The sequence below is a fragment of the Dermacentor variabilis genome, chromosome 3 (assembly GCF_050947875.1).
Source record: "Dermacentor variabilis isolate Ectoservices chromosome 3, ASM5094787v1, whole genome shotgun sequence".
Lineage (NCBI taxonomy): Eukaryota > Metazoa > Arthropoda > Arachnida > Ixodida > Ixodidae > Dermacentor > Dermacentor variabilis.
In genome coordinates, this window is record NC_134570.1 from 145,689,925 (window position 1) to 145,716,624 (window position 26,700).

Below are 26,700 nucleotides of genomic sequence, written 5' to 3' on the forward strand. Positions count from 1 at the left end.
TCTCTTGGTGTCTATCTTCATGGGGCGTATGGTGGCGCGATCGAAGACGGAACAACAGAAGACACACAGGGCCATCACACAACGCGAACTTCCAGCAATGTTTCCAAAAACTAACTAGCCTACATTGCAACCCTCGTGAACTTGATGTGGGGTTTGATGGTGTAAGAATAAAGGGGGGGGGGGACAAGTAATCCTTGTTGCGCTTCATTTTTCGGCGGACATGGCGATTCTCATAGCTGCTAGTTTTACCTTCAACATGTCCAACAGCTCAAGCGACAGTTCAAGATTAGCGAACAGATTGCACTTTCTGTCCGGTCCATTTCACTTGTCCCGTCGAATGCGCTGTTCGATGTGTTGAATGTTTCACGCATTAAAGAATTATCGGGAAAATGTTTAATAGTCATACCGTGACCTACGAACGGCAGTATGCAATTACAGGCGGGGCGATATAACATGGTTGCAAGAAGTTGAAATATGCTCCAGCATCAGGTAAGAATGTCTATAACGCATTTAGCATTAGTTATATCACTCCATCTTTCTAGAGCTAAAGCGCCCTATAAAGATACTGTCAGCGCACTCATGCCTTATGGGACCTTACTAGGATACGGCTTTTCCATCTTAAGTAATGATGGATAACGCCTCATTCAGCTGGGACGCCAAACTGTCCCGTTCTCACGCTGCAATGTGTTTCATTTTGATGGCTTTAAGAAATACATGCCCTTTAAGGGAACAGCGAGACACATACTTCACTAAGTCGAAGCTATTTCTCTTACGCAAGTAATGACGAAATATCGCTGAAATATTTCAACACGCTTCCTTACTCGACTCCATCTGCTCCCTACAGAGAACCAGGCACTGCACGCAATTACGTCAGCCTACGAGGCAATTACCCTGCGCGTCGTGCTTAGCAACAGGTCTGGAGACATAGCATTCGTGGACTACGAGAGCATTCGCGTTGAGAACGAAGAGAACCTATTCAAGATGCGACTCTTAAAGCTGTTGGGACCAGACAGTGTTATTTTTCTGCTTTTATGGCGCGAATTCCGGCCGAATGCCTTCTTATTCGATGCGATAGCTTTTCTCGTGAAGGTCCTTAAACTGGTTGCTCTGTAAGTCAATTTAATCGACCGAAATAGTGTTTCGTGCAATTTGAACGAACCTACGAAGCCTTGTGTAGAAGGAATTTATTGTACCTTAGGGGATCTGCTTGTGAATCTTTAAAATTAATAAATTTAGAGTGCGTGATTTTGCGGTGTTGTCGTCTAAGCTGTAGGAAGAGGATTGCAGACAAGGATGGCGCTGAGACCGGCTGAAATGTCAAGCGTGGCGAAATGGAGGGGAACATCATTGCTGGTTATGAAGAATTCCGAAGGAGTGAAGAGGACAGTGCCCTCAGAGACAGCGCCACAGAAGACGGCAACAACTGCAGACGAGTACGGCGGTATGGCGATGTCTTCCCGAAGGACCATCTTAGCGGGAAGAGAAGTGGCGCCGACGAGGGGTACGTCACACAGAGGCGATAATTCGACTTCAGCACGTGCACAATTGATAACGGCGTTATTTCGCGAAAGAAAGTCCCCACCCAAGTATCACGTCGTGAGAGCAGGACTGAAGAACCACAAACTCCACAATATAGAGAACGCCCTGAATAACAACTCTAGCTGTGCATGCTGCTGAAGGCTGCAATGGCTGGGCGATTGCTGTGCGAAGCGAAAACCCAGAAAGTGGCGTCTTAACTTTTCGTAAGGTGCGAGAGAGGCGTTCGTTTAGGACAGACACGGCTGCTCCAGTATCAATTATCAATTAGCGCAACGGTAGGGACGCAGTCAACAGTAAGGTCGACAACGTTCGAAGGCGACAATGGAGGACTTGTACAGATCGATGGCGACGCAGTTCTTGCCTCTTTAACTGCGGCTCTTAGTTTTCCTCTTGCGTGGGTGAAGGGCACCGGCGCATGGGGGATAACGAGCGGCGACGCGGGAAAGGCGAACGACGTGTAAGGACCGGGCGCTCGGCTGGTGGCCTGTTCGACTGCCGACTAAAATAAGTGTCTTGAAAAGGTTGCACGTCGGTGTAGGGAGGCGACTGCACCAATCCATCAGAATGCAGCATGCGGCGGCGGCAGAGTCGTGCAACATGGCCGGGAATACCGCAGGCATGACATATGGGCCTGTTGTCTTGTGTGCGCCAAGGATTAGCAAACGCATGAGCTGGTCGATGAACGGGATGACGAATGGGTGGTAGCGGCCGTGGATGTAACGCAACGAGTGGTTGACGAGGAGGCTGCGCCGCGACGGATGCGTAAGTAGGTGGCGCGGCGCCAGGGTACAGCTGATGCTGCATTGGTAGAGCCTCAGCAACTTGAGGCTGTGCGGCGACGGATGCGTAAGTAAGTGGCGCGGCGACAGGGTACTGCTGATGCTGCATAGGTAGAGCCTCAGCAACTTGGTCTTCAATAACCCGCCGGAGCGTAGGGGCGAGCTATGTCGGAGGCTGTGACGGCAGCGGCTGCTTTTGAGGTAGCTCCGCGAAGGGCAGTAGAGAGAGCTGGCGTGCAATTTCCTCCCGCACGAAAGCTTGGATTTGTTTGAGCAGGGGGAGCGATCAGGGAAGACGGTCATGGAAGAGAGGGCCTCGTCAGTCACTGAGGGGCGCCTGGTCAAATCGCGCTGCCTCCTCAACTCCTCGTAGCTTTGGCACAAGTTAATGAGCTCTGCCACGGTGCGCGGACTCTTTGCGATCAACATTTGAAAAATTTCATCAGCGATGCCCTTCCAAGTATGCTTCAATTTCTCATTTTCGGGCATGGATGCATGCACACGTTTGCACAGGTCCAGAACCTCTTCGATATAACAGGTGAATGTTTCACAGGGTTGTTGCGCTCGCTCTCGTAACCGCTGCTCGGCGCGCAACTTGTGGACGGCGGGGCGACCGAAAACTTCAGCGAAACTGGCTTTGAACGCGGACCAGGACTCAAAGTCGGCTTCGTGGTTTTTAAACCACAGGTTAGTCACTCCCGCAAAGTAGAAGATAACGGCATTTAACTTGGCGGTATCGTCCCATCGATTGTGCAAGCTCACCCGTTCGTATGTAGACAACCAGTCATTGATGTCCTGCTCATCCGTACCGCTGAAAACCGCTGGATGGCGTTGCGGGACAGCGCCAGAGCAGGGAACGGAGGGTGGCGGTGACGTCGGCTCGGGAAAGTCAGGCATCACGGGAGGCAGAGTCCGAGACCGGAGTTCCAGGGTGTAGATGTTCTTGAATACCCCGCAACTCCACCAATTGTAATGGAGTGTATGAACAGTTCAGTTGGCAGCGTCTGTTCGCAATCGAGAAGGAAGGTCACGCAGAGCAGGAACAGCTGGCGGCCCGAACGGCTCAAGCTCTTGCTAAGCACTGGCGATCCGGCTGGCCCATTGGTTCCACTGCAGGCACGGAACAGACGATCTGGCTGCCCTTGTCATTGTGCTCTTCTTCTTCATTACATTGCGATTAGCATTGTTTGCCTACCTACTTCTGCATTTAGATCTATCTATCTATCTATCTAACTATCTATCTATCTATCTATCTATCTATCTATCTATCTATCTATCTATCTATCTATCTATCTATCTATCTATCTATCTATCTATCTATCTATCTATCTATCTATCTATCTATCTATCTATCTATCTTCTTGCGCTGACCCAGAAGTCCAAGTTCTTTACCAGCTTTGGTCAGAAGTTATGTGGTCGTGATACCGTCTTGGTGTTTCCATCATCAACACTACAGCTTTCCGGACGGACTCTCGTGATGCCGTCACTGTCACGCTTTCTACGCTGACCCAGTGCCCCAGTTCTCTAACAGGTTCAACGACAAGGTATGTGCTCGTGGTCGTGATGCCGTCAAGGCCGTTCCATGGTAATGATTCCAGGTTTGTACCCCGGTGTCGTTTTGCCGTCGTCATCACACTACCGGCGTCATACAGATTGCGTGATAAAATAGCCGTCAGGCCAATGACGTCCTAGACTCCTTGTCATTTCATTGTCATCAATAGTTGCCATACCAGCATAGCCATAAAGTCGTTGTAATACGGTTATCGTCATACATTCGTTCTGATACCTATATTTCTGATGTATTGCGTTCATTACATCATTGTTATTGACACTGAGATAGCACTCTCGTCATGCGATCGTCGTGAGCCATCGCCGACGTACGTCGTCATCATGCCATCGTCGTCACGCTGTCGTTTCACTACCGTCATCACTTCAGAAACGTCAACTTATTGTCGTCTTCCCGTCGTCATCACAGCACCTTCGCGGATCCATCGACATCATTCTTTGTTGGTCATTGTACCGTAATATTGCTCTCGTCATGCAATCGTCATTATGCGGCTGTTAAGTAATAGTTTTCATTTCGTCCTCGTTTGTGAGACGCTATCATGTATCTGTCGCCTTACGTTATTCGTCATGCTGCCACGCGTGTTCTATCATCGTCATTCCAGAGCCTTCATCCAATTGTCGTCATACTATCGCCATCACTTCAGTGCGGTAATCGCAATGTCTTTCTCCCGCCATACTCATACTACCTCCATCGATCCATTCCCATCATTCCTTGTTCGCCATAATGTCTCGTCAGTCATTTCTCATTGCTGCGCCATTTTTATGCCATCATCATCCTTGCGTTGAAGTCAGACTGACGCTATTATGCATGCGTCGTTATGCAAGCGTCTTCATGGCACCAGTGCTGTACCATGGTTGTCTTTACAGCTTCTTCAGTTGTCAACATACCGCCATCGTCAGGCTATACTCGTTGTACAGTTGTCGTCTCAATGTCCTAACGTTACTGTCATTTCGCCGCTGTCGTTCCATCATCGTCGTAATTTAAGAATTGACATCTCGTTGTCGTTCTTCCGCCATCGTTATACCAATTACGGGGTCCCATCCTATCAGTCCTCCTTCACCATTTTATCGTCAGTGCGTCGGTTGCACACAGTCGTCGTCATGATGCCATGCTTGCCAGGGACCTTGGCAACCAAGTGCTATTGCGAAGTGAGGCCATAACGGCGTATGCTGCACATAGCGGAAACAATAAAAGTCTCGCAATTACCGCTACACGCCTTCGATAAACGTTACTTAAGCAATACGGTGCGTCGCAACATTACTCCATTGCTATTCGCATTACTGTCGACAGTCATCGCGAGAAGAGTTCTGCCGTGATTTTTTTTACCTTAAACTATACTTACGCTAACATAACCATGTGCACTATTCAGGCTGCTAATGAAATAACGCAAACGTCAGAAGACAGCCCTAATGCAGTTGGTATTCTTCGTCTTGTGACGCTTTGGCTCTATCTATCTATCTATCTATCTATCTATCTATCTATCTATCTATCTATCTATCTATCTATCTATCTATCTATCTATCTATCTATCTATCTATCTATCTATCTATCTGTCTGTCTGTCTGTCTGTCTGTCTGTCTGTCTGTCTGTCTGTCTGTCTGTCTGTCTGTCTGTCTGTCTGTCTGCCTATCTGTCTGTCTGTCTGTCTGTCTGTCTGTCTGTCTGTCTGTCTGTCTGTCTGTCTGTCTGTCTGTCTGTCTGTCTGTGTATCTATCCTCTTTTGTTGACTCAGTGATCCAAGTTGTCTACTAGCTTGAGAACCTGATTGTGCTCATGCTCCTTATGTCGCTGTGGTCACGCTCTGATTTTACTGTCCTCATCACTTGAAATAAGTCATCCCATAGAAGGCAAGCCGTCGTCGTCATGCTGCCTTCGTGTTGCCATTGACATCATCATTTCTCTGAAACTCCAGGGTAAACACGCCGTCATCATTCAATAGTGATTGTTACACTGTTATGTGATCGTCCTCATTGCGTTCGCGTCAGGGCGTCGTGTCCGCCATTGTCATCATATAATCCTCAGAGAGTGAATGTTATACCGTCGTCCTATTGCCACCTTGGCCAGCCATATTGGCATCACCGTCGTTTTAGCTTCGTCACTCGAATCTCGTCACGCCGTAGTCGTCATATAGTATTCGAGAGACAGTGAGCGTCACGCCATCGTCGTAATACACTCAACGTCATTCCATTATCCTCATACAATTACCATGCCATCCTGGTCATGCGTTTACTGTGTATAGCGTACTTATGCTGCCGTGGACATTTCATCGCCATCATACTATCTTCGTCATACCACTTTCATCATACCGTCGTCGCCACGGCATCCTCGTCTCATACATGACATTACATGGTCGTCTCATACATGATCCTGTCATTGTTTTCATGTCATCATCGTCACGTTGTCGTTTCGCTATCATCATCCTTCCCGTAAAATTGTCCAATTGTCGCTATACCATCGTCGTCATACTGCATTCTGCGTTCCGTCGACATTATTTATTTTGTTATTTTTTGCTTAATCGTGCTGTCCTCATTTAAACGTGATCAAGCCGTCGTTTTCATGCCGTTGCCGCCATTGTGCCGTTGTCAGAAAGCCAGTTGCATCTGCTTGCATGGCGTCTCGGCGGTGTCTGTTATTCCACCTTCACAGAATGACACATACACTGGTCATACAGTCGTCATATGCTTCGTTATGCACGCAACGCCATACCATTGTCAGCAAGACGTCATGGTCACACTGCCGTCAATAAAATATCGTCCTCATTTCCGCATTGTCATGCCAATGTCGTCGCGCCTCCGTCATCATACACCTTTCGTCGTCTCACTGACACCATTCCTCCTTCATCATTGCATTATGCTCATGGGTGACCTTGGCAAGCGAGCGTTATACCAAAGTAAGCCGATGTTTGAGACAGTGATTGCCTCATATAGCCTAAGCAACGAAAGTCTCAGAAGGGCCTCTACAGACTCTAAATAAACATCTGTTCAGCAATACGCTTTGTCACTGCGATGCTTGAATAATAATCCCATTGCCTTCGACGGACATCGTCACATGGATTCTGCCGTTACTTCTCTTGGTTCGGAGAAATTTATTAGTGAGGTAGCACTATTAGATATTGTTTCTTTATGCGGTAACTCTCCCTGTATTGTGGTGGATTTAGAATAAAGCTATTCTTAGCAGTTACTTTCTAACATCATTTTGATTTCAGAACAAACTCCTTGCCCTCCGCACACGCCGTTGTCAAGCACACATAAGATCAAGAATGCATGATTGCTTTCGTTTATTCAACAACCACAAAGCCAAACCCTACAAGCAGGCAAGAATCCGTTACGTCATACTAGTCATCGATGCTTCTTATTTCGCTAAACCTGCTGAAGCAAGGTAAAAGAAGATAAAAGAAGCTTCTTCCGCTATGAAACACGACCGACGGACTCTAGTTTTAAACGCGCTGTTGTCCTTCATGACCAGATGGCCACAGAGTGGTGGCCACCTAGCGTGAACCTCTTGGTCGGATCATCATTCGAACGTTTGGATAAGAGTAGTGGGACAGAGTTTCTGTTGTATCCCAGTCAATACCATCGCCAACACTAGCGTGGGGCCCGTTCAAATTGAGCCCGTTTAGGTTGCCACCTAGACAATTAGCATACCACCATCCGCCACGGTAGCGGGCAGCGCAATTAGTACTGGAACTGTCATTGTCACGGTCGAAGGTTGAGAATTTCTGGCCTGAAACTGGCCGAATGGCGTCCCAACCTGGAAGAGAGAATTGTGAAAAGTGTTACGTTCAATTGGAATGCACATTTGAGTGCAAATGCCCTGAATCGTTATACAAATTGCCATTCGCAGTGTTCACGCGATTGGCTCTACTGTTACAATGTACAAAGAAAGGACGCATAGAAAGGCCGGGAAAAATAACCATAGCTTGTTCCGTTTGGCTACACAACAGGGGGGGGGGGAGGGGCTAGGGGAAGAGGGACAGAAAGAGAAAAAATGCAAAAAGAGGGGGTGAGAGGCGAGTACAAATGAATCGCGTACATTATAGAACGATAGCAGTTGACGATCTGAACGCCTATCATGACGGCTCGTAGACTGCACAAACCTTAGCAGCGAGAACGAAGTCTTCTGCGCAGACTTTCCTTAGAGCACTGGACAAGAACGTTTAGTTGTGCTTCTGGACTAACGTTTAATTGAAGAAGTTCACATAGTACGATCTATACTTACGCTCTTAATGTTTCGCTTGTTAAACTTGCGTAATAGTAACCTTACTCTTCGAACATGTTAATTTTACCCATTCGCAATTCAATAATATATAATGCTGGCACTGAAGCAAACATTTTTTTATATTGGTGCGTGCACAAGCCTGGTTTGTGGTCTCGCTTCTTGTAGAGACAGTTTGACAACGTATCGTCAAATATTACTCAAATAGCTGTCGAGTGCGTAATTTTTGGCTAAGGCGGCAATGTTTCTGTGCAGCACACTGCTCGCTGATCTCTTTTGTCTAATCCCTTACGCTTCATATCAAACCGCTCCGTATTGCTCTAATCTTCACAGCATTAACACTCGCGCCAAATTTTTTAGCACAATTTTACCCAGTGATGTTTACCACTGACTTCATTGTACGCGCAAATTCATTGACGCATAAGTAAGGGCGGGGCAGATCTTATCACTTGCTGTTTGGAATCGATAATTCGTTTAACTTGCTTTTATTTTTTTCCAAGCAAGAACATTTGTAGACACGAAGTAACCAAGCTAAGCGCACGAACTAGCAGGCAACTAACAGGCATTAGTGGACACGTGCAGCGATCAGCGGTTGAAAGCACACTTCTCGTTTATGTGTGGCACGTACCCCTACGCATCAAGGCTCAGCAAGTAACGTTAAATCACTTATGCTGCGCATAAATCTATGCAAGCCTGCCTCTGCATTTCTAACACTGTGCAATGCGCTCAAAAGGACTCTCAGTAGACCAATCTTAGGCGCATAATACGTACAACGACACGCGCGGGGCCATTAGTATTTTCTTCGTTGACGACACCCTACAGAAGACACACGTGCATAAGAACATGCGAGCGCGCAGCTCGCGAACCTGATAAATACGGCACACGCAAGACAGACACCAGTTGGCATCACCCGGCCTTTAGTTTCTTTTTTTGGGGGGGGGGGCGCATCACCTTCACCAGAGTCGAAATACGGGATAGTATGTGGTTCACGACTCTGTATTCGTCGTCATCATCATCATCATCATCATCATCATCATCATCAGTCTGGTTACTCCCTCTGCAGGGCGAAGGCCTCTCCCATACTTCTCCAACTACCCCAGTCATGTACTAATCGTGGACATGTTGCCCCTGCAAACTTCGTAATCTGATCCGCGCACCTAACTTTCTGCCACCCCCTGCTGCGCTTCCCTTCCTTTGGAATCCAGTCCGTAACCCTTAATGACCATCAGTTATCTTCACTCCTCATTACATGTCCTACCCATGCCCATTTGTTTTTCTTGATTTCAAATAAGTTGTCGTTAACTCGAGTTTGTTCCCTCACCCAATCTGCCGTTGTCTTATCCTTAACGTTACACCCATCATTCTTCTTTCCATAGCTCGTTGCGTCATCCTTAATTTAAGTAGAACCCTTTTCGTATGCCTCCACGTTTCTACCCCGTACGTGAGTATTGGTAAGACATAGTTGTTATACACTTTTCTCTTGAGGGATAATGGGACTCTATTACCAGCACGTAAAACGAGCGACGTAGAAAGAGTCGTGCGTCAGGTATGTCTCCCCTTCAAATACGTAGCTCTTTTTGCGTGCGACTGTCAGAAGTAGCGCCTGCTTCTGCCTCGCATTTAGATTGGTTAGAAAATGACGAGCTTGTTTGGGCGGCAGAAGTCTTTCCGAAATAGATCGCCGCCTGCGACGGGACCTTACAGTGAAGCGGTAAAGGACTTGGATCGCGGGGTTTCTTCATCTCCATCGAAAGAACAGACAACAGAAAGCCATGACACAAATGGAAGCGAAAAGTACTTACCTACATTGTAATTACGCATACAAACACAGCCCAGCACTCGTCTCAACCCAGAAACCGACAAAATGAATGTCAAAGCCACACGATAGATGATATAAGGAACGCCCGGCCAACGTGAAGCACATAGCGTCCGCCGCATGCATTTCCCAGTTAAGATTCTCGCTGCATAAGCTGCAGTTGTAGCGAAGCGGCAACTGTAGCATACCAAGCAGGGCGTGATGTCACTACTCTTTCATTTGTAAAAGAAGAGCCCGCCAAGCAACTGATTTTATTTGGGTTCGGACAGTGCTAAGGAAAGCTCATGCATAGTTAGAACTCCCGAAGAGCAGCACCAGTACGATGAGCAACGAAGGGAACAGCAAAGTCACTATGCAGAACGGCGTTGTTTTGGTACAGTACTGTTAACTGTCTTGCTGTCAATAATTTCATGCACTGAAAGTATCACCTACACTAGATCGGAAAAGGCTCTTCTTTTCCGTCTCCTTCCGCGTGAGCATCGGCGTAGTCAGCAGCTCCTTAACAACGAAGAGCCCCTTACGACGTCCAACTCAGTTTTTACGTCACCTGTAACACCTCACTGGTAACCAACTACACTCCTTGGACACGGCCTTATTACGTAAGTTGCTTTTTCAACGTCTTCCAGCCAATGACCGCATGGCTGTCGTCACAACAAAGCACATGCCCTTGCCGGAACTCGCCAAACTGGCCGACAATATGATGGACGAAGCACCAGCAGTCATAAGTCCGCAGCTATCTATCCTGAAGTAGAATCACTACGTTAAACAGCAAAAGAGCTCGCATCTCCAGGGGCCGAAGTGTGCCAGCGATTGCAGAACACTCGCAACTTCAATCACCGACTCTATCCATCTCATCGGTCTCTCGCGCCGCCTTCTCTGCAATGGCCAATTGAACAACTGAAGCCCTGTGGTACTACCACCGACGTTCTTGCGCGGCGGCTCCTCGATGTGTCTGACTCTGTTCGTGGCACACAGGAAACGCTCAGGACGGTCGTCAGTAAAAACTGCAGGCGGTCATGGCCATACGTCAAGCCGCCTTTTTCATATAGCCAACGGAACCACATGACTGCGTTTGTTGGTAGACACTCGTGCGCAGGTCAGCATAATCCCTGCGTCCCAAGCTGACTGGCGTCTCCGTGCAAAGTCAGCACCCTACTAGCTACGAACTCTTCGGTTATCACAACATACGGATGAAGTCTTGTACCCTCGATATCGGTATCAGGAGAAGGTTTCCATGGCTATGTTGGATAGGAGACGTCCGCTATGCCATCTAAGGGGCTAATTTCTTGAGCTCTTTTGATCTGCTCGTGGACACGAGCCGCGGTTGCCTGGTAAACAACATCATGAGTCTGTCCGTCTGCGGTTTCCTCTTTCACGCTACGGCTCTCACCCCTACTTTCATCAACCTCTACTCAACGAGTTTCCGAAGGCTACTATACAGGCTCCAACGGATAAAACCCCTAAACAAAATGTAATCCGTGGTATTGTTACCATGGGCCCGCCTGTTAACTGCCGCCACTGCCGACCCGGTCCTAATAAATTTCGTGTGGCCCGCAATGAATTTTGCACATGTTGTAACTAAAAATAATTCGACTGTCATCAAGCTCGTGGTCGTTAACACTACACACGTTGCCTAAGAAGAACAATGATTGGCGGCTCTGTTGTAATTATCGTGCACTGAATGCAGTCACTGCTCCCTGCTGATACCCGCTACCCAATATTCAGGATTACACTGCCGTTTTAACCGGCACAACAATACATTCCAAAATCTCAAATCTGATCTTCTGAAAGGTTATCACCAGATCCCCGTTGAGCCCGCTGACATTCCAAGAACTGCTATAAATACCCCATTTGGCCTTTTCGAGTATTTACCCATGCCTTTCAGTTTTCGTGGCGAAGCTCGAACCTTTGAGCATTTTATAGACGAAGTCACCAGAGGCTTAGAGTATTGTTTTGCCTGCGCAATTGATCTTCTCGCCGCCAGCAGCGATGCTGAAACCCACAAAGCACATCTACGTCAACAATTCAGTCGACTTAATGATTACGATCTCGGGATCTGCGCGGAAGAACGACCGTTTCGTGTTCCGGAGATCGATATTCTGGGACTTCACACCACGAATCATGACATCACTCCGCTGCCAGACAAGGTTCAGGCCATCATCGGCTACCCGCCACCAAAGTCCAAACGGAGCTTGCTACGTTTTCTGGGACTTGTCAATTTTTATAGCCGTTTCATCCTTTCATGCTCTCAGTTGGTGCAGCCTCTTGAAGCACTCATCTCCATTTCGAAAGCATAGTCTGTAGCACTTCCTTGTGACATGGCTGTTGATCAAGCTTTCGCCGCCGTTAAGACCGAACTTGAACAAGCCGTCCTCTTGCATCACCCTTCCCAGATGGCTCCCACTATTCTTATGGTGGGCGCTTCTTCAGAAGCCATGGGAGCTGCTCTTCATCAGTAGAATAATGCTGCATCGTCGTCCATATACTTTTCTCGCAAGTTACGCGACACTGAACGCCATACAGTACATTCGAACGGAAGCTCCTCGCGGTCTATCTAGCAGTGAACCATTTTAAGTGCTTCCTTCAAGGGCGAAAGAGAGATCGTAAACTTTATTTTCAAATAAAGGACATTTGAGTCCGGCCTCTTTTTAGTGGGTCTGGGCACCCGCCGCGGACGCGGTTCCGAGACCTTGTCTCGAAGCGGCTCCCTCGGCTCGCTGGGTGGCCCATAGTTGTGCTGTCAGGTTCGAGCTGAGCAGTGCGGTCTTCCAGCGCGAGCGGAGGCTGGCGGTGGAAGCGAAGGAGGGGTCGGCACTGCCCAACTTGTGTGTTAAGTGCTGACATTCCCATTACGTGTGATTAAGTGTGGCATGTGCATCTGTTTGTAGTGCATATGTCTGGATATATGGCGTGCATGAGTCTGGAGTTTCTGTAAGAATCAGTTTGCAATTGTCTGAAGTATACTGCTTGCATCCTGTCTAACCTAGCGTGAAAGAAAGGGTATGTGCATCTTTGTAACTGGTAGTGTGTCGTGATGTCGTGGAACCTGGTCAAACGATCCTCCCATGCCCAGACGTTTGCAACACCCCGCGGGGGCTGTTCCTCCGATGATGGTCGGTGAGTGAGGCCTGGAGCAACGCAGTGAGACCCTTCGTTGGGGGTGCTCAATGCAGTGTGTGGCGGAATCTATAGCAAGTGCCTTCGGTTATCGAAATCTCCCTGGTGTATGGGATGTCGCTGGAGTATGTGATACACCTCTTGCGAGTTGGGCCCATTTGCAAAATTGCAAATTGGCGTTTGCGAATCGCAGATCGCGTATGTCGCTTTGGTTTGTGTGAGGGCCAGTGGTATGGTCGCTTCCTTTGCCGCTTCGACATGTGCCGTGTTCACGGTGACCCTCGTGAGGAGGTTGCCTCGGTGGCTACTAACTGCGGCCACGAAACTCTTCCTGTCTCGATAACGGGCAGCGTCGGTGAACACCACCTTCTTGTTGTTGGAGTAGCTTTGGTTCATGTGTTGTGCCATGGTTTTACGTCTCCCCGCGTGGTGTTGGGGGTGCATGTTGTGAGGCAATGGGGTACGTATAATTGCTCGCGTATGGTTCTTGGAAGAGAATTTAAAATTTTTATTGATCACAAATTACTTGTTTTGGCTTTACGTCCCTGCAGTGCCACCCATACTCCTAAGAGCTCCGGCATCCAAATTTTTTGCCGCATTCACGACGGACACAAGCTACGTCAATGGCTGCCTAAATAGGTTATCGGGCGCTTTCAGTTGTGTTACCATCAGTGCCCCGAAACGTTCTGTCCACCGTTCCGTGTTTTCACTCGCGGCGGCTCAAGCATCCAATCATGAACTTTCCAGGCTATGACTTTCCAGGCTATGACGTCGGACTCTGGGGAGGCGGTTCACCTAATGTGCCAACATTTATGTTCTGAGAAGCGATGTTGCGTACCTGCACTGAAGAGACCTCAACAGCGACAAGACGAAACACAACTGGAGGACTGTGATTAGGTCCTGCGCACCGCCTTCGTAGCTCTGCGTTAACACGCTTAAAGGATGCCGGCGACCTTCAGGAATAACACGCTAGAAGCAGTGATCGCTCTGGAGGAAGTGATCTTAAGAGGAAGCTTTAGCTCGAGTGCTCCTATCTAAATACATGTAAAAGGAGAATTCATTTTTCTCAGCAACCACTGCACCAAATTTGACTAGGTTTGTGGCACTTAAAAGACAAACCTAAAATCTAGTGACTGTTGGTTTTGAATTTTTGAGTTAGGTCGTCAATTTTTTATTAAAGATTGGCAAAAATCGAACATTTTCAAAAAACGAAACTATCAAGTTTAAAACTCTGTAACTCAACCACTAAAAATGATAATACAATTCTGTGAATTGCATCTAATAGTACATCTAAAGCGGACAAAATTGATATGTTACACATGAATATAAAAAAAATTAATCATAGGAAAATACAACTTTTGCAAAACCGTTGTAACCAACGTAACAAATTCACGTAAGATGTAAAATGACATATTGAATTTGTCCGCTTTGAATGATCTAATAGATTCCGTTTACAGAACCGCGATATCAGTTCTTGATGCAGAGCTATGAATTTGTAAACTTCGTGCTTCTATTTTTTTCTAACGGTCAAATATTTGAAAATCGTTTTAAGAAAATTCAAGCCCTAAATCAAAATTCGGCTTCCAACAGTCACTAGAATTTAACCTTCTCTTTCAAATGCAACAAATTTCATTAAAATTGGTACAGGGGTTATCTCATAAAAACGTTTTTGCGTTTTACATGCATTTGAATAGGCCGCGTCGGAGTTGGGCCCGAGCTAAAGCTTCCTCTTAAGCACCAATTTTTATAACTGCGCGTATCACAATGAATGTGTTCAAGACAGCAATCCGTCCGTCTCCTCCAAAACGTGTCGCAGTGGGATTGAGTGGGAATTACTTGTCATTTACATGAATCTATCTATCTATCTATCTATCTATCTATCTATCTATCTATCTATCTATCTATCTATCTATCTATCTATCTATCTATCTATCTATCTATCTATCTATCTATCTATCTATCTATCTATCTATCTATCTATCTATCTATCTATCTATCTATCTATCTATCCGTTTTCCCGCCTACATAGATCACTGGGTTGTCCATGGCTGATTGGGTATCGCTTCAAGCTGCTGTGCTGAGGGATCAGCGTCGAAACCAACCATCGGCTAAGCATGGGTCACTCGGTATAGGGTAATGAGGGCATGCGTTTCGTTTTTCAACGAAGCCTTTACACACTGACATGCGTCACCGTATATGCGGGACCTGCTAGGTACCATTTTTGTGAGGTAACCAGTTATGTGCCACTGCGAATGTGTCGCTCCACTATGATAAAAATCGGCAGAAGGCTCTTCATGCATCTCGTGTTTAGCATTTAATCAATATGGCGGCACAACGTATTGCATCGTCGGAACGAGTTCTGTAAGAGTCGTCAGCTGCAGCGGCACTCATCTTACGCGCTTCCCTTTATAGTATAAGGAGTCTACATGCAACAGCGCTTAAATGCAGGCTCCCATACTTAGTAGAACATTAGGCGCCATCTAGCGCCGCCACAGCGAAGCCTGCCTGTAGCCACCCAAAAGCATGGCACGTCGGTGTGTGCGAACACTGAGAAATACGTAATGCGTCAACCAGGCTCCTCACTCGCGTTTCTTGCTAGACACACTGTTACATGTCGTATTATTAGAAAGAAAGAAAAATTGGCAAAGGAAAGAAGTGGTGCAGCCTGCTGCCTGTCTACCTTCGGTGTAGGCCGTGCGTCACACTTGCTAGACACACTGTGACATGTTGTATTATTAGAAAGAAAGAAAAATTGGCAAAGGAAAGAAGTGGTGCAGCCTGCTGCCTGTCTACCTTCGGTGTAGGCCGTGCGTCAACGGCCCTGATGAGACCTGCGATCCAAACAGTGTAGTCGTACATACTGACCTAAAGACGTTTGCGTGCGTTGTTAAATAGGAGTCACTAATTCCTACCACAGTCGCAACAGTTCTAATAGAGATAGTCACTGAATCAGGTCACCGATAAAATTGAGGACCGTTTCCTATTACAACTATGTGCAATCTACTCCGAATTGCTGAGACTGCTCATAATTCTTCCTTCGCTTCCCTTAAGCCCAGTCGCACAGACTCAGTGGCCTATGTTGGGGAGAAGCTGATTGTAGAGCGGCAGATACACTGCGCATTCATGGCGCAGCCCGCTAAATATTTGGCGTGAGAAGCGATCTTTCAAAAGCAGCGCACACTAAGTGTCGTAGGCCACGAAACGTGAAGTAGTGGTGTCTACGCGGACATATGAAACAAAGTTGGTATTTCGCCCTATTAAGTGGGCGGAGCGTTGCGGCCACCGTAGCATCTGCAGTGCGAATTGTCGAAGAGGAGTGGTGGCACCATGGAGGGCAAGAGAGGCGATCTTTGAATGCCGGCAACTCGGCTTTTACTGAAAGGATTGAAATGCTCTTTTTACTGCAAAATATTTCCAAACTGGGTTCTTTAATGTGAAATGCGCGGCGCGACATTGGTAAAAGGTGTTGCAGGATCCCTTGAAAGGCACTTGGTGAAACGCTGTTCACATTCGAATGATGCATTTGTGCTGAACGGACTAGGTATAGTTTTATCACTTGCGAAGAAAGCGCCACAGTCTAAGACATCATAAAATGCTAATGTAAAATAGACCACTAAGAAATATATCTATAGCAATTTCCAGCAAGAGCAGGGGGAATGTTTCGGGGCAAGGATTGTGCAATTTCTGTGACTTCATGGTTGTTCATTATGGCTGGAAAGCCGCATTGTCACTTTGAAGCTAATCACTATGAAACCGTGAATCAAGTGTTTATATGCCCTGCCAGTGAAAAATGGTATCCGTCAGATAGTAAGAACAATACGCGTGATAATCTGTCCACGAAACGCGAACTCTCAAACTTTGGGATCTTGCATGGAGCTAATATTTATAATGTGTCGTTCCCTGAGCGCGTAGTTCGGCGGATAAAATATTGCGGATGGCTTTGGAGGAGTCCGAGTAGAATTCGGTGCTTTTTCTTCTTTATGAGTGGAAGTGCAGAGAAAACACGTGCATTAACTAGATGGGTGCTTCATTGCATCTTGGAAAGAAGGAAATGCATGAGTTATTGAGACAACAGCTTCGCAACAGCTTTGGCGAGCGTTGGCGAGTGTTGTGGTGCCCTGGCCTTACTTCTAGGCTTTATCTTCGTTCATACTTGGGAAGCGAAAATAGAGTAAAAAGACCGAAACAAGTGCATTTTTTCCCCACACGCCCAAACTATTCACATTTGCGTTGCTATCGCCGCCTTCCCGAAATTTACCTGCTGTGAGCAAATTTTGTCATTTTGTGGCGCTTCTCAGCACATCTCAAAAAGCAAGTTCATTCATCAATGCATGGGTGATCAAAGAGAATGATTGTGGGCGACTTCGCCGGCAATGAATTTTAACGATAGATAGAAAAGACGAATAAAAAGCTCTATTGTATTTAACCTGTTGTTTCCTGCAGATGTACAAGGAGCAGCTGAAGAAGCTCGCGTCCCGGATGCAGAGGCGGTGGATCCGCCATGCTGGAAGTTTGGATATGGCAACGCTTTGCTGCTGCACCTTTTGCTGATCTCTATACCTTGGGAAATTTTTTCCCAATCTCGCTTGTGTGCAAGGTGTCCTTGTAGAAGCTGAGTACTATCTTAGTGAAATAGTTTATTTCTGATCGCGTCGCTTAGCATAGCCAGTGACATTGTGGGCGCTTTGTTCAATTTGTGACCGGACGCTTGACACCTGTGGCACTTGCGCTCAAGTTGAACGACATTCCACTTTTTGCAGTGGGGAGGAAATCAGTCCGAGACCAACCAGGATCGTCATCTGGTTTCACGACTGTTTGGACGAGAAAGTGGGCCGGCTTTTGGCGCTTCCGCACGCTATGAGAACAAGTGTCAACGTAGCCTTAATGCTATCTAATAAGAAATTCACATCGAAAGATGCAAGCGATTATAAGTTGAGAGCTTGCGACCTTCCATAGTGCTGCCTTACATACTACTTAGGTACATCGGGAGCTTCTTTACGATCCCCAAGTTTGTGTATGAGCGTATTCGCTCAGCCGTCTCCGGTCTTGCGTCTTGAAATTTGCTCTCGTTTACTGCTCGCTGCTTGAGATAGCGTCAACGCACTTCCAATTTCTTGGACTACTATGGCAGTAGATTCTTTTCCATAGCGGTGAGCTTACACCAGCATATGAGGAAAACAGTAGTATTGAAAACAGAAAATGAGGGCATTATTGGCATTCTTTGCCAGTTCTTTGTATTCCTTGCTAAGAGAAACAGATTCCCGTTATAGCGAGCTATCTGTGAAAACTTTAAAAAGAGAAGTAGGTTACTGCCATGCCAAAAACAAAGATTTAACTGCTAGCATCAACCTCCCCTTCTTAAATGCGTACCTTCAGAATGTGCCTACTGCAAAGTGCTTGGGAGTAAATTTTCTACAAAGCCAGTACTGGGATTTTCCTATTGATGAGGTTTCATAGAAATGTTTGGTACTTTTGGAATGCTGTCGTATCAAAGGTTTTCATATGCCAGAAAATGGGAAGTACTGCTTCACAATTCTATAAATTGTTGCCATTTAGTGGCAACAAGATATTGCCATCCGGTTTGCATGAGAACTACCAAATTTATTCAAAAGCTTTTTATATTGTAATTGTATGCTTCCCGTTCAGTTATCGATAATTCCTTCTTGAGCACACGAAGCATATTTTTGGACCCGTTAACATACTACCTGTAGAATACCCGCCTACATCTACACTAATTAGTCAGTGGAATAAAAGAGTACCGGCTATTTTTATTTAACGCTGCATGTAGCTCTAACACAACAACATTACTTTTTAACATACAAAATGATAAATTGTAAAATTGTATTACCGACTATTATAGGCGCCCTCAGTGCATATAAGGATTGTTTTGGCGCAAATGTATTGTTTTGCGACCGTTTTGCTACGGGACCGGCAAATATATTTTCTTGATGTTTTTGATGTTAAGATGCAAATTCCTTGGCTAAATGCCTGATATATTATTACAATAATTCAGAACTGCTATTTTTCCTTCGAATACACATTTCTTGTTCATTCAAGCCTGGAAGTGTGACATGACGTTTTTTCGACATTTAATGTCATACCGAAAAAAGTTGCGAGTTGCGCAAAAAGGGTGCACACAAATTGAACTCCCATGAGTTTATTGTGTGGGCTCCCAGTACATGTACTTTCTTTTTATGCTGAAATAAACTTCATTTCTTTCCAAAAAGCAGTTCGGCAGGCGACCACCATACCAAAAGCGTTTTTGCATGTCTCTGACTCTCTATTACGCCCAAAAATAGCACTATAGTCACTTATGAGCCCTAAAAAGACGCGTGTTTTACTCAAGCACGCAAATTCAAAATATACAAGGCGTGGTGTTTCACTTCCTCCAAACCCTCGTATCGACATTCAAATATATCGAATATGCACCTACAGGATTTGCATTTCTTGTTTAGCTGTGATGAGGTCTCGTTCTGATCTGTAGAATAACGAATGACCTTGCATGCTTTGAACTGATCGATTTTGAATGCTTAAGCATTTGTATGCCTACCAAAAGAGGAAGGCTGTTCGCCCATCAGTCCTTCCGTCAATCCGTTCCGTAAGACGATCCCATTCAAGACAGGGCCCGAATCAGCGATCGATTTGACCTTCCTGTTGTCTATTGCTTCAACGCTAACGAAGTGATGAGAACACAGCCCGCACGAAGCTATCAGCACTGGACGCACTCTGTTACAACCGCAGATTGCTTTCATGTTGGGAACGAGAGGCCGCGTCACACGCAGCCTCCATCTGAGTACGGTTCATTACGGTTTGTAATGGTTCGACGTGGATGTATAAGGCGTTACGGAGCGATAACGGATAATAATGATCGGCGCGTCGTCACGCATAAAGCTACGTCACCTGCAGTAGCTTTCTTGGGCTATCAATACACTTTGCGCCGCCGTCCGCAGCAGTTTGTGTTGCTGCAGCCCTATCGTTTATACTGGTAGGTTCAAGTTTCGTAATATTCATAGTTTTATCGGGCTGTGTGGTGATGAGTAAGCGGCACAATGCTGAAACGTACTTAGTTGAATTCCAGAGGCGTTTCTGCGCGAATTTTTATGATGAAAAGGATATGACACCGCTGGTAAGGTGGAGCTTGTGATTGGTAACATGGCGAAAGGCAACATGAAGGTGAGATTTATAGACAAATTCATAAGCAGTGAGAAATATATAAACGACCGCGTCATATGTCATGTTTGCATTGAAAGGGCTGCGCATTCGAACATGTACTCGACGTAGTTATGACGCACATAATAATATTAATTAGCACTTCATACATTTTTAGGAGACATGTGTGCCGCTGCTTTTGTGAAATGTTTCGTTTTGTTGCTGTGTTGGCGAAGTAAATACCAAATACAGATGAACTCTTTGTGGGACGCTATTGAGTTTCTATCTTACCAATGTGTCTATCCGATGTGACGAACGTACACTATACACACCTGCACACAACAAAGGATGGCTAGAGAGTGCGCATACTTTGAGTTCTCACCTCTATTTCCTGTATAACTTCCTAGATGAAGCCTAAAGCCTTGCTTTTCACTCGCTACTGTGAAATTCTGGTAGTCAAGGGAGACAGTTTCTTCCGTGCTGTTGCTCAGTACGACACGCAGATCCATCTTCTCATCACCGGTAGTGAGAACGTGGAGTGCGTTGTTGCCTGTAAGCAAGAAAGTATTTATCGAAAGTAGGGCTTGGAAATTACGCTATAACTTCGTGAAGTAGCAAAAGTGTATTGTAAAACTGATACCATTAGATGAACACTGGTCCCAAAGCAGAAAACGGTGATTTTCCACGAAACCTCATCTATTGGGATCCTCATTTAGCCTCAACCAACTTGAGGTAACTTTTCAAGTTCCACTCTAGGACGTCGACGAATCCTGATAGTCATTTGCGGAAATACCTACTCATTAAATGTACAAACACTTTCAGCAATGCCTCGTGTGTATCACTTTGCATTACTTAGCACGAGTCTGCAACCTCAGACCGCGACCGCAGAGGGACAGGCTTAGTCAAACAACATTTCGTGCAGCGATTATCTTGCTATCCCTTTTCTCTTCTCTTCTTGAAATGAATAACATTGTCTGATTTGATTGTTTGGGCTTTATTACCAGAGACCTCAGCCCGATAGTGGCGAAATTGGGAAAAAAAGGCAACAAAACGGCTGTAAATTACGTTTCAATTAATGTTAAAAGAAAATTTTAGCTCCGGATCAATTGCAACTGCTCTATTCCAATACATGCAAGAGGCAGAGATGATTTTTACAAGACAACTGTTGAAGCGAAGGAAAAGTGCGATTGCAGTAACTTTAGAAAGAATAGCGTTGACCAAAACCTAAACCTTCTCTATGGAAAGAGCCGATAATCGGCAAGCTTAAAACAGAGAAAAGCTTGAAATCTAGAAATTCCTATGTCTACAACAAAAGCATGTGTCTTGTAGTACAATGCAAAGCTCGGGACATTAAGCACAATAGCTTCAAACTGGAATGCCAAATTTCCTACACTTGCAGAACCTCACGAAGTTCTCCTTGGATAGGGAATATTAGGCGAAACTGTGTTGCATTCGCGTTGGCCGACGAATGCATCTGAATGCCCGTAGGCAACCAGAGTGTATAGGGTGGATGAGCAAGATTAATAATTTAGAATTGTACTTCCCCACATGCTTTTTATGCATGCAGAAGTTGGTGAAATAGCCCATTAGTGAAAGTCATTGGCACACTCATTTTCATTGAGACACTAATCTGCTGCTTTCTTTGGAAAGGCAGAATGGCTCGTCATGTGCGATTGTCCAAAAAGCTCTCAACGCTCATGTGCCGAGCAGTGACCCTTGCAACACTCCCCCAGAACCAATATATGTCTTCTTGCACTCTACAGGCTGCATCGCACCGATCCAGTATTCTTCAGCGGGATTTCCGAATCCGTAGGCGTATTCGGTCCAGTTTCGGTAGAAGTAGTACACAGGGTTTCCATACTGTCCGCGGTGTTGGATAACCTAAAATAAGGAAAATGCCATTATCAAATAATCATAAGTACACGAAAACTTGTCGCACTGCCTTCGCTTTTACGATATCGGTAGCGGCCAAAGTCGGCGCAGAACAATGAAATATTTTTTCAGCCATAAGGGGCCGTACATAAAAAAGACGTTGGCTACAAAAACCTCATTGTTTTATGGCACAATAATATGCCGCTGTGACATGGGTGATAGAGGAACATCGCAACCATTTAGAAATACAATATCTGTAAACAGATAGATTGTCGTCTTTAGAATAAAGAACACAGCATTTGCTAAATAAACGTAGTGAGTGCTGACTGTGTAAATTAACCAAGGATAGCAATTGCGCCGATGAAAAGCAAGGTTACGCCGGCTATAGATTAGGGCAAGGATACAAAACTTCTAACAAGACATTGATGCTGTAATTTAAAGGCAGCTTATATAGCGAACACTTATTTCCCTACACTCTCGTGTTCAGCGTGGCTGTTGCTACTGCTCCTGCTGCTGAGTTGGTGAATATCTCGTCTGACATCATATTCTGCATTTACGTAGTAAGTACCAGTACCAGTACCGATGCAAATACCAGCAAATGCAATTATCAGCCTATGTATACTGACAAAGTAGTGTCAGTAAGCAGACGCCTGTGCGGCTCGATTATTAATTATTCAGTCAGTACACCAATCAATCACTCAATCATGTACCGTGCCCAGAAAAAACAATGAGGTCTGAGTGTTCGTGTGCAGAAAGAAATTGCGGCAAAACGCATCTCACGATGACTATCGATGGTAATGCCTTAGCGTTGGATTGAAATATGGGCACAACGTAGTACTGCTGTCGAAACGAGTTACATATATGAGGCCTTTACTGCAGCGGGACTCCTCTGTGGCACTTCTCGGTGAACAGTCCACACAACTTATCACCGCCTCCACGAAGCCTGCGCATGCCATCCGAAATGCATTGCGCAACGGTGCGTGCGAACGCTAACAAACACGTCATGCGGCAACAAGGCTCCGCTATCACTCTTACTCCAGGACACGCTGCGCCACCTAGTCGCACTTCCGAGAAGTGCGTGCGTAGCCTCCGAGACTAAAAGCGTGGCATGCCGGAGCCTGCGAGCGCTGAGAATTGTTCCCTCACTTGGCGCACACTCAGTGACCAAAGTTGGCGGAAGGTTCATCCATGAGTGGCACATATCTGTGGCCCACCATGCGAACGTGTCGGGTTTCTGTCCTTGCGGAACTATCTGACGTGGATCTTTTTCGTGCAGTGCTTCAACGATTATGATTGGCCGATACGGAGGTATGTGATTCCCGGGTCTGCGTGTAGTCACCTATGGAACACGACTGCTTTAATAGCGGACACCTTTGGCTGAGTGAGTAGGTCCTGACGCGTGTTCGTATGTGTAAGCTCAGACATGTAGTGAGCTCAGACACTTAAAGTGTTCCTAGATGGAGTGGGCTCTCATACCAGGCGACAACTTTCTGTGGCAGTGCCGCCAAGGCTACGGAGCTGAGTTGCATCTGTTTTGTTAGGCCCTTGGATGTAGTTCCCTATTAAAAATTTAATTATGAGGTTTTACGTGCCAAAACCACTTTCTGATTATGAGGCACGCCGTAGAGGAGGACTCCGGAAATTTCGACCACCTGGGGTTCTTTAACGTGCACCTAAATCTAAGTACGCGGGTGTTGTCTCATTTCGCCCCCATCGAAATGCGGTTGCCGTGGCCGGGATTCGATCCCGCGACCTCGTGATCAGCCGCCCAACACCACAGCCACTGAACAACCACGGTGTGTTGTAGTTCGCTATTCAAATAATATTTCCGCAATGCAGGTTAAGTAAAAATTTTACAGTAACTTGCCCTTCTTTAAAGCAAGGTATTAATTTAATAATCAAGAAAAACGTTGCCGTGTAGACGAAATTTATTTCACGCTTTTCCATGCTTTGCGGATTTCTGGCGTCCGTATCTCTTTTTTACATCACCTTTAAACGCATAAAGTGTCGCGGGGGTGCTGCACGTCCACGTCACCTGCCGACAAACGTCCACAGTGTTCCGTGTCCCCAGCCGAAGCACATCTGTGGCGAGGTTTGTCGAAGGAAAACCTGCCCACGCCCAGGCCAGGAAAGTCGTGTACAACATTTACGCACGAGAGCGCTATAACGTAAAGCTATTACAAACTTTTCTATTCCAAATCTGCAATCATGCCTCCGCGATAGGCCAAAACTTTTTTTTTGGTCCACCTCCACTTTGCCTGTCTGTCGGGCGACGTTACGAAAACCGCGATATCTCCCCACGTGATAGTGCGAGTACACACTGATTATGTATCGTTGGACCAGGCAAGAGAAATAGTTATTTCTTATTAGACGCTTTGTAGCCATTGACTCTCGATTGGGCAAACGTTTTCCGGTTCTGTTCTGCTCTACTCGAGAGAAGCGACATCATCTTGAGACGGTGGCAGTACCTGCGTACCATCCGGGAACTTCGCAGCCGAACGCGATGTGCACATAATCAACATCTCTTTTGCATGTTTTATAGAGTATGGACGAATAAGTGATTATTTATCACCCCGTAAACCTGAACCTTTATTTGTTCCGTAAAATGTCTTTTTTTCCGAGACGAAAAAAAAAAGATACGAAATGCGTTAGGCTGTAACTGTTGGCAGAAAGCTGTGGACCCGAACTTTCGCTGCTCCCAGAAGCTCTGTGTGCACAACCGCAAGCATTGTTGCTAGACCGTTCGATGCGTTGTTTACCTTCGCGGTACAGACATTAAAGTTAGAGTTGCAAAAGACGGCATTTTTTGCGACCACATGTTGTGCTTCTGGTCTCGTTCAGGTCGGATGAGTCTGTTATGCCTCAAATCCGCCGTGCATGTTCTTCGGCTTCTACCCACCCGGCATGCCTTTCATCAACGTCCATCCGAGACGGCGACGGGAGCCCACACTGACTGTGATGTCCCGGCAAAGGAGCTCACACTGAGGCGACAACAACCGCCACCCTCTGCGGAAGCGGTAACGACCACAAAGGCCAGTAGTCTGTCGCGCACAAGCTCATCGTCATGGAGAGCCCACTAATTGATGCAAGGGGCCAAATTTTATGACTTCTGTGGGAAGTATGTTGGCTTCGGGTTCCAAAATTGCCACGTGGTAGCCTCGTAGGCGGCGGGGATCGCGCAATATTGGAGACGGAGTCCGAGGGAGCGGTGCAACTCCAAAGACGGGATGTCGCGAATGGTTCCTCGATTATGATTGGCCGAGACGCAGTCTTGAGATTCCCTTGTCCGCGCTTAGTCACCCAGTGAAGACGATGGTTTTAAATGTAGACACACTTGGTGCAGTGACTGTGTCCTGACGTGTGCTAAAATGTGTGAGCTAAGACATTTATTGTGCTCTTACATAGGATGGGCTTCAATATCTGCCGTCAGTGTAGATACGTAAACTACACCTTTTTCTTTCGTTCCTACTCCCGATGTACTGCTGCCTGTGCCTGGAGAATTCCTGGCCTACAAGGCACTCCGAGTCTCAACACTACCCAACCCGCCGTGGTTGCTCAGTGGCTATGGTGTTGGGCTGCTGAGCACGAGGTCACGGGATCGAATCCCGGCCACGGCGGCCGCATTTCGATGGAGGCGAAATGCGAAAACGCCCGTGTGCTTAGATTTAGGCGCACGTTAAAGAACGCCAGGTGGTCAAAATTTCCGGAGTCCTCCACTACGGCGTGCCTCATAATCAGAAAGTGGTTTTGGCACGTAAAACCCCAAATATTATTATTATTATCAACACTACCCAGTGCCGCGTCAACTGTGACCCATGTCGGCGTGATACAGGTCCTTTAAAGAGCGACACATATGTACACATTGCCACCTACTCAGTGATCCAAGTTGGGCCAATGGTTGGTTTCGAACTCTGTTACCTTATCACAGCAGCCCGATAAACTAGCCATTCGACAACTGAGTACCAGTGAACTTTTCAGCCGGGGAAATGGTTATATACATACATACAAACACAGATACAAACGTAGATAAACATATAGATACATAGGCCTCCGAAAGTGCATAAATCATCCTAAGAATGCTAACCCATCAAAAGCAGAAACATAACAAGTAGAAAAGTAAAACCTTTAGAACCAAAAGCTATGGGCCAGAAAAATTGGTCAAAATCAAAAATAACAAGGAACTTGATAAACAGCCACCCGATAAGCCACTAGCCGTAACAACCAACTATTCGGCCATATTGCAACATTACAGGCTCGAGCATCGAGTGTACCTTCCACCGCACGCTAAACTCGACAAAGAAGAAAGCCTAATCCTTAGACGCCTGCAAAGTAATACATACACGCACGGAACGATAATGCATCGCCTCTACCCGATGCTCCACGGCTACCTCTGCCCACTTTGCAACGTACCCGACACTCTGGCACACTTGCTCCTGGAATGCCCGTGGCAGGAAGGCAGTGAAATACAACCAGAAATGCCCGGAAAACGAGCAATAGAAGCAAACGACCAATTCGAAACGTGGGAGGCCAAGCTAACCCTCGGGGACCTGGAGGACCAACGACAACTTGTCGCCAGGGCCAAGAGGGCAGTCGAAGCCAGAGGGTTCCTGAACTAAAGAGCCTTCCCACCTTAGGGTGATAACCGG

General features: G+C 46.4%; 1 protein-coding gene across 1 annotated transcript in view; it reads right to left on the minus strand.

The window, feature by feature from the left end:
* Nucleotides 1-7,154: 7,154 nt before the first annotated feature.
* The window catches only part of LOC142574252 (techylectin-5A-like), a 62,786-nt gene continuing 43,240 nt past the window's right edge, over nucleotides 7,155-26,700 (minus strand). Inside the window, exons 4-6 of the mRNA XM_075683381.1 lie at nucleotides 21,958-22,063; nucleotides 20,565-20,732; nucleotides 7,155-7,635 (exon numbers count right to left, since the gene is read on the minus strand). Of these exons, the coding sequence (XP_075539496.1) occupies nucleotides 7,373-7,635; nucleotides 20,565-20,732; nucleotides 21,958-22,063 (537 nt within the window). The 3' untranslated portion in view covers nucleotides 7,155-7,372. The remainder of the gene's footprint in view (nucleotides 7,636-20,564; nucleotides 20,733-21,957; nucleotides 22,064-26,700) is intronic.